Source organism: Zea mays, chromosome 3 (assembly GCF_902167145.1).
Source record: "Zea mays cultivar B73 chromosome 3, Zm-B73-REFERENCE-NAM-5.0, whole genome shotgun sequence".
Taxonomy (NCBI): domain Eukaryota; kingdom Viridiplantae; phylum Streptophyta; class Magnoliopsida; order Poales; family Poaceae; genus Zea; species Zea mays.
In genome coordinates, this window is record NC_050098.1 from 211,989,504 (window position 1) to 211,999,139 (window position 9,636).

The following is a 9,636-nucleotide window of genomic DNA, read 5'->3' on the forward strand; positions in this document are numbered from 1 at the left end:
TCTGGTTCGCCGGATCATCACTTCACTACAACAGTCTTTTCCGATGAAAGACCTTGGTCCACTTCAGCATTTTCTGGGGATTACCGTGACTCGTTCCGCCACCGGCATGATGCTCTCTCAACGACAGTACATGCTTGAGATATTGGAGCGCACCGGTATGACTGGCTGCAAGACCTGCGCCACCCCAGTGGATACACAATCCAAGTTGTCTTCTTCTAGCGAACCCGTGTCTGATCCTACCCTCTACCGCAGTCTGGTTGGTGCTCTTCAGTACTTGACTTTCACTCGTCCCAACATCACCTACGCTGTTCAGCAGGTTTGCCTCCACATGCATGATCCTCGGGAACCACATCTTGCCGCTGCGAAGCGCATCCTCCGCTATCTCTAGGGGACACCTGACCTCGGACTATTCATCGACCACGCCTCCTCGCCGACCACCCTCACCGTCTACACTGACGCCGACTGGGCTGGTTGTCCCGAGACTCGTCACTCCACCTCTGGCTTTGCTGCCTTCCTCGGCACCAGTCTTGTTTCTTGGTCCAGCAAGCGTCAGCAAACCGTGTCACGCTCTAGTGCTGAGGCTGAATACCGCGCCATTGCTAATGGTGTGGCTAGGGATGAAAATGGTCGGAAACGATCGGAAAACACTAAAACCGTTATTGTTTTCATATTTTTATCGGAAACAAAATCGAAAACGGTAATTCTGGAAACGGAAACGACATCGGTATTTCGGAATCATCGGAAACGGAAGTTCGGTACAAAAAAAACATCGGTATCGGTGGGAATCTAAAATACAATCGGTAACCATATCAATATGAAAATATCACAATACAACAAAGTTTACAAATATCACAAAAACACAAGTTCACAATTTTCAATATCACAAGTTCACAATATAACAAGTTGATCACAAGTTCACAATATAATAAGTGGATCACACAGATCACAAGTTCACAATATAACAAGTTGATCACAAGTTCACAATATAATAAGTGGATCACACAGATCACAAGTTCACAATATAACAAGTTCATCACACAGATCACAAAGTACACAACCACAAGTCCACAAGTCCCAAGTTCGCAAGATCACAAAGCATTACGCAACAAGTACAATGAAAACATTCAGAGCATTCATGTTGCATTATCATCATCTAGGTCTTCATCAACAAGCTTACAACGATGCCTCTGGTCCATCATCATGATCATCATCTAGGTCTTCATCCTACATTTTGTTAAAGGAATATATAGTTAAATCATAGCTAATGTTTTATGCAAAATAGAATAGAACATGAAGGTAAATTAACCTCAAGTGAAAGATTTCTATCAAGAGCCTCAAGTTCCTCCATTTCACAAACCATATTAGGAATAGCAACACTCTTAGCCTTGGAACCTAGAAATATAAAGATCAATTAGTGCATTAGTAAAAAGGTAATGACTAAATAAATTGTAAATAAATATAAGTTACTGTTATACAACCTTTTCTTGCTCCAGCTATCCAATCTTTGGTGCAGACAAGCGCTTCTACCATGGTAGGGTCAAGGCGAGTACGAAATGGATCAAGTACACGACCACCCGCACTAAAAGCAGATTCTGAAGCTACTGTTGACACTTGCATAGCTAAGACATCACGAGCAAGCTGGCCCAAGATAGGATATTCTTCTTTGTGTGCTTTCCACCAGGCTAGTATGTCAAAAGTATGCTGATTATTTTTACCAATCTTTAATATTGGATCTATCAAATATTTTTCTAAGTCACTTGTGTCAATAGAATCATCATGGCCTTGTCCATCAAATATGTAGCTATCAAGCTCTTCATCAATACTTGACTTAATCGTGTCACCCGTTGAAGTTGGGTAAGGTGCAACAGATGATGTTGAGGGTGTAGTAGAGACATAGCATTGATACATCTTTTTCATGACACCATTAAATTTATCCAGCTCAGTTTGATAGGTATATGGGTACACCTTCTTCAAGTAAAATTCTACAATTTTCCTCTTGTATCTAGGATCAAGGATTGGCACATCATATATGAAAGAATAATCCATCACAGATTAAAGGATTGTGCTTATTGAGCTCCAGAATAATCTCTTTCACAACAACTTCATTTGCAGAAGCATTGTCCAAGGTTAAAGAAAACATTTTCTTCTCTATAAACCATTTCAATAGGCATGAACTGAGGATAAGAGACATATTCTCACCACTATGTCGACCCGAAACATGGAGGAAATTGATAATTCTCTTCTGTATTTCCCAATCATCATCTTCCCAATGTACTGTGACACACATGTAGCCTTTATTCTGATTTGATGTCCACATGTCCATAGTAGCACTCATGCGACAATTGAGGGTTTTGAAATACTTATACAACACATCCTTTTCATGCAAGTAGAGTTCCAGAATTTCTTTCCTAATAGTGACACGTGACTTCATAGGAAAGGTAGGCTTCAATGATTTAATGAATTCCACAAAGTATTCATGCTCAGCAATGTTAAATGGATACTCATGCATGATAATAGTTGTATAAAACTTTCTCAAACTGGTTTCTTCATCATATTTATATGGCTGGACAATGCATATACTTGTGCCATGATCCTTTTCTGCCTTGAGCTCCTGTTGCCCCTTCACAATCTTATGATAATTTTTCAAATGAGACCAAAATGCAGTTGTTCCTCTACTACTTTCAGCACTAGCTTTGCTAGTCTTGTTTTTGCATCCCAGATACTTGCATTTGGCCCAAACTTGCTTCACAGATTTGCCATTCTCCTCTACGACAACATCATACTTTTCAAAATACTGCCAAACATTTGAAGTGGACTTCTTTGCTTGCTTCAACTTTGAAGGATCATCCTCATCCAAATTAATTCCTTCTTCTGGATTTGCACCTTGTTCATGAGATGTTGCAGCAGGTGTTGATGATGATGCAGACACACCAAAAGGTTGAGTTGTATTTGCATGAGGTGAGGATGTCAAGTTCTGACTTTGATGTTCACTAGGTAACTCCAACAACATACGCTTTCGTAGAGGTGAAGCTTCACCTTCACTAGCCATTAGAGCGGATCACAGTTTTTACCTGCAATTAAAAATTACGACATTAGAGTAGCCATTAGAGCTGGACTGCTGGTGCATTACAGATTCGTGCTGGTGCATTACAGATTACATTAGTGTGCGTCTGTGCAGTGTGCCAGTGTGGCAGTGTGTGCAGCCCGACAGTGAGACAGTGCTGGTGCATGCAGCCGCTGCTGAGCATCAAGGACGACCTGCAGATGAAGCTACCTGGTGACTATGGCTTGTGGTTGTGGCCAACAAATCCACGACGCGAGGCACCAGATGACTATGACTTGTCTAGCTCCATTTCTTGAAGGCGTGCTCCATCATGTACTCATGTAGCATGGACCATGGAGTATGATTTTTCTGAACTCTGGAGAACACAGAGAACTGGGAACGGTCTGGCCATTTCAGGCGTTGTTTTCAGCCACCATTTCGTGATGTTTAAGCTTTGGTTGAGTGTTGTGCTGGGACTCTTTCTAATAATGCTGTCGCGGTGACAGGCTGACAGCAACAACGCAGTCGGAGGCAGACTTACCTGGTGCGCTTCTATCCAATCGAGATCGACTAAACCTGCATCACTCATCCATGGCGGCTTCTATCCAATCGAGATGAAGCGATTAGGGCATCCATGGCGGCTCGGCATCTAAACCGGACAGTCCGGCAGTGGGTGCGCCGTGCGTGCATGAGTGCATCCATGGCCATAAAGCTAGATTAGGGATTAGGGATTACAGATTACTTATTGTTACATAGAGGAGAGGAGGAAGATGAGTCACGCCGTCAGTCCGTCACGGGATTTGGGGGCACGCCATGGAGCAGTGGCGACTGGCGACTGGCGGTGGGCGGTGGCGGCTGGTGCTTGACTGCTTGCTATGTGCCGCCGCCTGCTAGTTCTGTTCTGCGAGAGAGACTGCGAGCGACGGAAGTGGAAGACAGGCAGAGACCGACGGCGCCTGCTGGGCTGCTTGCTCCATGGGCCGCCCATGAGCCATAAGTTCTGAATTTAGATTTTTACATTTTAGAATTTGGGCTGGACCATGAGTTTCGGTAAATTCCGAATTTTGAATTCGGTAAATTCCGATCCAAAACGGTAACCGAAGAATACGGTCGGTAAAGGGTTGTACCGATTTCGATACCGATTACGATGTCAAATTCCGATGACCGATTCCGATTCCGAGAAAAACCGATACCGACGATTCCGATCGGAAAAAATCGAAAACGGTTTTCGGAATTCCGAAAAATTCCGAAATTGTTTTCATCCCTAGGTGTGGTAGAGGCTTCCTAGTTACGACAGCTACTTCAAGAACTGGGACAACCCTTGCAACAGGCTACCCTTGTTTACTGTGATAATGTGAGTATTGTCTATCTCTCGACTAATCCGGTGCAACATCAACGCACCAAACATATCGAGATTGACCTTCACTTTGTTCGTGAGCGTGTGGCCGCCGGCGCAGTTCGTGTTCTACATGTCCCGACATCCTCCCAGTTCGCTGATATTTTCACCAAGGGCCTTCCTTCTACAGTCTTTGCTGAGTTTCAGTCCAGTATGAATGTCCGGTCAGCCGACGTTCCTACTGCCGGGGGGGGGGGGGGGGTTAGACAACTATTCCTAGTAGGCTATCAGCATATATAGAAACTCATCCCAGGATATCAATCCTGTGGTTCATTGCCCGATTACCTAGATCCTATTTCTATAAACTGGGTATGTCTGTGGCTATATATTGTAACATGTTTGCTGATCTCAACCAAGCCGTGTATTCTCCAAATCCTATACGTCTTCGTCCACTACACAACCACAGTGAATGCAAAGCACCTCAGAGAATCACGTATAAGAACCCTAAATCGCAACATTTTTGCCATCCTATCACTCCAAGCACGCATGTTTAAGTTAAGCAATAAGTGGGTAAAATCAGAATACGGGGGTTGCCTAACCCAACAATAATCAGGAAGAGTAATAGAGAGGAGAGGGGAGGAGGGGAGTCTCACCTTGCGTCCGAGGGTTGCTTGCCTTCACTTGCGTGCAATCTGCGTCCGGTGGATGAGGACGTGGGTGGGGGTGAGCAAGCGGTGGTGGCTGCGATGAGCACGACCACTCGGCTGCGATAGGTGGCGATCAGGGGGCGGAGGCGAGCAAACTGTGGTGAGGCGGTGAGACGATGGCATCACGACGGGTGGAGGAAGGGGCGAGCAAGCGACGACGGGGTGGTGAGCAGGGGGCGGCGGGTGGAGGAGGGGGCGAGCAAGCAGCGGCGGGGTGGCGAGTAGGGGTAGCGGCGGGTGGAGGAGAGGGTGAGCAGCCGGTGGCGAGCCGGGGTGGCATCTAGTGGAGGAGAGGGCGAGCAACCGGTGACGATTCAGGGGCGGCGGCGGGTGGAGGAGAGGGCAAGCAAGCGGCGATGAGTTGCGACAAAATGACAAGGCAGATTGGTGTAGGAGTGGAGCAAAAGGGTTTATAACTAGGAAACATATCTGGTGTAAACCAATTCTTCCGTGCAACCGTGTAAACTTCTAATCTGAACCATATGATGTTGATCCAAGGGGACGTGCGGAGGAGTAGGAGGGGATTTGAAAAAGTGTGATTAGCAGCGGGCGGTTAAGTATAAAATTATCCACGCTCTTGCGTCCTTTGGATCAACATCATGTGGTTCAGATTATAAGTTTGCATGGTTGCACGGAGGAGTTGGTTTGCATCAGATACGTTCCCTTATAACTAATCTACGTCGATTATAGTAGCCAACATAAACAATTTTATTTATGTCGACCATGTTGAGAACGACGTAAATAAAAAAATAATTTATGTCAGTTGATCTGTAGCCGACGTAAAATAACTTTTCTATACCGGTTTTCTTATGAGCAGACGTAAATTAGTTTGGCTAACATAGATTTATCTGTTTTCTGTAGTGGTTATGAAAAAATCCGGGAAGTTGACAGTGTGCATTGCTTTTAGAGATCTAATAAATGGAGCTACACCAAAAGATGAATATCATATGACTCTTGCCAATATGTTTATTGCATGAAATTGGGTTATAAATTAACCTTCATACGCCTATTGCCAATATTTTTTTCTTTTGTAATAAGTGTGGCAAAAAGAAATCCCTTCATGCAGCAGGGTACAGTGTTCATAGAAGAAACGGTGGTGGGTGGCTCAACTTAGGTCATCGCCATCCAGCAGAGGCTCGATCTGCCACTCGCTGCCATAGTAGGAGTTGGGCAGGCCAAGCCAGAACTTGAAGGCCTCGGCGGCACGCTTGCGCTCTCGGCGCCGGTCCTGGCGCGCTTGCGATGCATGCTTGCTGGTGAACATCCTGGAGTGCATCTCAATGTACATCTTCTTGTACTTGGTCTTGTTGGGAGCGATGCCCTTCTCCTCCATGCACGCCACGATCTCCAGCGCCTTCTTGAAGAAGGCCGCCCTCACGCACACGTCCGCCAGCGCCCCCAGCAGTTCCTCGTCGGCCTCCTTCAGGCACCGCTCCTTCACCTCGTTCCAGAGCACAAGAGCCTCCCCTGGCTTGCGCGCCACCGCGATGCCCTTCGCCATGCTGCCGTACGTCGCCACGTCCGGCTGCACGCCGCGCTCCTTCATCCTCTCCACAACCTGCTTCGCTGTCTCCACTAGTCCCAGCCGGCAGTACCCCTCCACCAGCATGTTCCACGCCGCTCTGTCCACCGTCACCCTGGGGTCCCGCTCCATCTCCTCGAACACCTTGTGCGCTACCTTGGGCTGCCCCGACACGGCGAACGCCTTCATCAACGTCGTGTAGCTCACAGTGGACGGCGCGATGCCCCGTGACCGCATCTCGTTGAAGAAGGCTAGCGCGCCCGCGCTGTCGTCCGTGAGAACGCACCCGTCCATGAGGGTGTTGTACGTCACCACGCCGGGCTGGATGCCGGCGTCCGTCACCATCTCCTCAAAGAGCTCCCTGGCCTGGCCAATCTGCAGCTGCTGGCAGTAGCCCTTGAGCAGGACGTTGTAGGTGACACGGTTGGCTGGAACTCTGGCCGCAGCCATCTCGTTCAGCACGGCGCGCGCGCGCGCCATGTCGCCCGCACCAACAAGCGCTGATATCACCGTCGTGTAAGTCACATGGTCCGGCCGGCTTGCGGGTGCCGTCTGCGCCTCTTGCCGCATCGCGCGCAGCACGGCCAGGACATCGTCGACGCGGCCTGCGTTCGTGTACCCCTTCATGAGCGTGGTGTACACCCTGGCGTTGGGCGGATAAGCCTTGGGGAGCAGCGGCACCTCATCCGAGCCCTGTCCCTGTTTGGCCCCGGCAACAATGTCGTCGAGCAGCACGGCACCCTCCTCGACGTCGGTCACACCGTCGCAGTCCATAGAGACAGCCCTGAGCAGTAAGCATATGTCTTTGCGCTCTTCCCGCATCGCCTGGACGATCCTCTCCGCTGTGGCGATGTCACCGAAGCCGACGAACGCGGCGACGAGGGAGTGGAAAGTGGTGGCGCAGGGGGTGAGGCCGGAGAAGAGCATGCGCTCAAGCACGCGCGCGACGAGGTCCTTTCGGCCGGCGCGCGCGCACATCTTGATGACGACGTTGTAGGTGAGCGCATCGGCGGCGGCGCTCCATTCGCTCATTGCGTCGAACAGCTGCCGGAATCGGCGGCAATCCCCCGCGTCAGCGCAGGCGCTGAGGGCTGCGTTGAATGCGGCCGCGTCGGGGAGGCAGGAGGGGGAGACGAGCTCTGGTGGTGCGCTGCGGAGGTTGCGGAGGACGGCGTCGAAGAGGCGGAGCGCCTTGGTGGGCGGCGTGAGGCGGGAGACGGCGGCGGTGTATGCGCGTCGGTCGGGGAGGAGGCCCTGGCGGAGCATGTAGAGGAGGAGGGAATGGGCGAGACGGGCGTCACGGCAGCGGGCGGCTGCCGCGGCCGCGAGGGAGAGGGAGTTGGCGTCGAGGAGGTCGAGGGCACCGCGGGCGCGGAGGCTCTGGAGGAGGCGGGCGGCGCGGGGAAACCCATCGGGGCCGTTGGAATTGAAGGAGAGCTGCGCGAGGAGGCGAGACGCCGTGGTGGGGGAGGAAGGGAGGAGAGACGGCTTCGAGGAGAAGAGGCTGTAGGCGGCATCGGTGTCATGGGCGCGGAGGAGCGCCAGGAGGGCGTCGTCGGAGGGACCATCTTCGTCATGGTCAGGCGCGTGGGTGAGTGGTGTGCTGGAGCGGGAAGTAGCTGGGGACAGAGCGGCTGGCTGATGGAGCCTCTGGTGCTGGTTGCCGAAGGAGGAAGAAGGCGGGGAGCACGGGCATGAGCAAGAGCAGGTGGCGCCACCGGGGAAGGAGGGATGGGGTTGGAGCAGCTGGAGCGAGTAGCGCGTGCAGCGTAGCATCCCTGGAGCAGGTAGTGGCGTGGCAATGGCCGTATTGTCCGTGTGATTTGGTCCGCCGGACGGCCGAAAGAGGAGGAGGAAGAAACGGCAGCAGCACAGCAGACGAGTGGAGCAGAGAGGATGAGGATGATGGATTGACGTGGCCGAACCAAAATGCAAACAAGCAAAGTATTGGCTCGAGCACAGCCATATCGTCCTATCGACAGAGACGAATTCAGCTACAGACGCAAAAGTTATGACTTTTTCGAGCGAATACAAAATATTCAACAAAATATTATTAAACAACGATTATATAAAAATAAATAATACATATATTATCAACCTCAATATTTATAAATTATTTGGCAACAACTAATACCAAACTAATACAAATCAAATTACAATACAATGTGAATATTAGAAAAAAGGTGCACCTTAATGTCATCTCGGTCTTGCATTATGGAAACTACATCACACTTTCATATGTGTTGCATCTGTAGATTGATTTCTGCATATTAATTTTTAGTTCCTCTTGTTGGCTACTGCAAGCAAGGAAGTTTCATCCGTGTTACACCTTGCTGTCATTTTCTGTCTTCATACTTAGATTCTCTATTGGTTATAGCAAGCAAGCAGGATGCTTCATCAAGCAAGTTATGCTACATTCAATTTCCAGTGTTAATTAATGAAGTGACATACGAATTTGTTCGTTCTGGAATGACACTTTATTCGGTTGTGATTAAATTACAATTTAACCTACATGTTAAATTTGGAACTCCATTCAAATGTGTTTTCTGAAACAATAGCCAACCTTCAGTTTCATTCACTCCTGAATCCATAGGCAACACCATGTGTACAATCAGAAAAGACTAATATCACACTACAAAGAATCATGCTCCAACTTTGCATTACCGATTTCATTATCTCAGTCAATCTTAGACATGGCCTCGTCAGCTGCAGACACTACATATATCTCCTTCTCCAACTCCTCGAGTGCAATCTCCTTCAGCATCATCTCGACCGACACGTGACACAGATGAGCATTCTTACCCAAGATGTTGTCTGTAGGTCATGGGGTCGAAAGATGACTAATATTTTTGAAGTCGTGGAACAGAAGCACACCCTGAAGAAGAGGAAGGTTGATGTCGTTGCCCTTCAAGCTCGTCGCCTTAGACCTGCACCTCTCGTCGACCCCTGTCACTAGTGTACTCCAAGTATCCAATTTCTATGCCCCTTTTGTTGAGATCTCTAGTGCAGAAATCTGAACCAAATGGAC

At 49.0% G+C, this 9,636-nt stretch overlaps 1 protein-coding gene across 2 annotated transcripts; it reads right to left on the bottom strand.

Moving 5' to 3' along the window:
* Positions 1–907: 907 nt before the first annotated feature.
* LOC103651307 (pentatricopeptide repeat-containing protein At3g09650, chloroplastic) lies at positions 908–8,529 on the bottom strand. 2 transcript variants are annotated; one of them, XM_008676928.4, is made up of 4 exons: positions 5,033–8,529; positions 1,479–3,071; positions 1,307–1,392; positions 908–1,224 (listed from the first exon to the last, which is right to left on the bottom strand). In XM_008676928.4, exon 1 carries the CDS (start codon positions 8,382–8,384, stop codon positions 6,192–6,194), a length of 2,193 nt encoding a protein of 730 aa, XP_008675150.1. In that variant the 5' UTR covers positions 8,385–8,529; the 3' UTR covers positions 908–1,224; positions 1,307–1,392; positions 1,479–3,071; positions 5,033–6,191. The 2 variants fall into 2 exon arrangements, with proteins under 2 accessions (XP_008675150.1, XP_035822315.1); XM_035966422.1 differs by having other exon boundaries at positions 927–1,224; positions 3,275–8,529.
* Positions 8,530–9,636: the final 1,107 nt, after the last annotated feature.

Excerpts from the sequence above, each read along its gene's own strand:
- LOC103651307 (XM_008676928.4), bottom strand. The coding sequence starts at position 8,384 with ATGCTACGCTGCACGCGCTACTCGCTCCAGCTGCTCCAACCCCATCCC.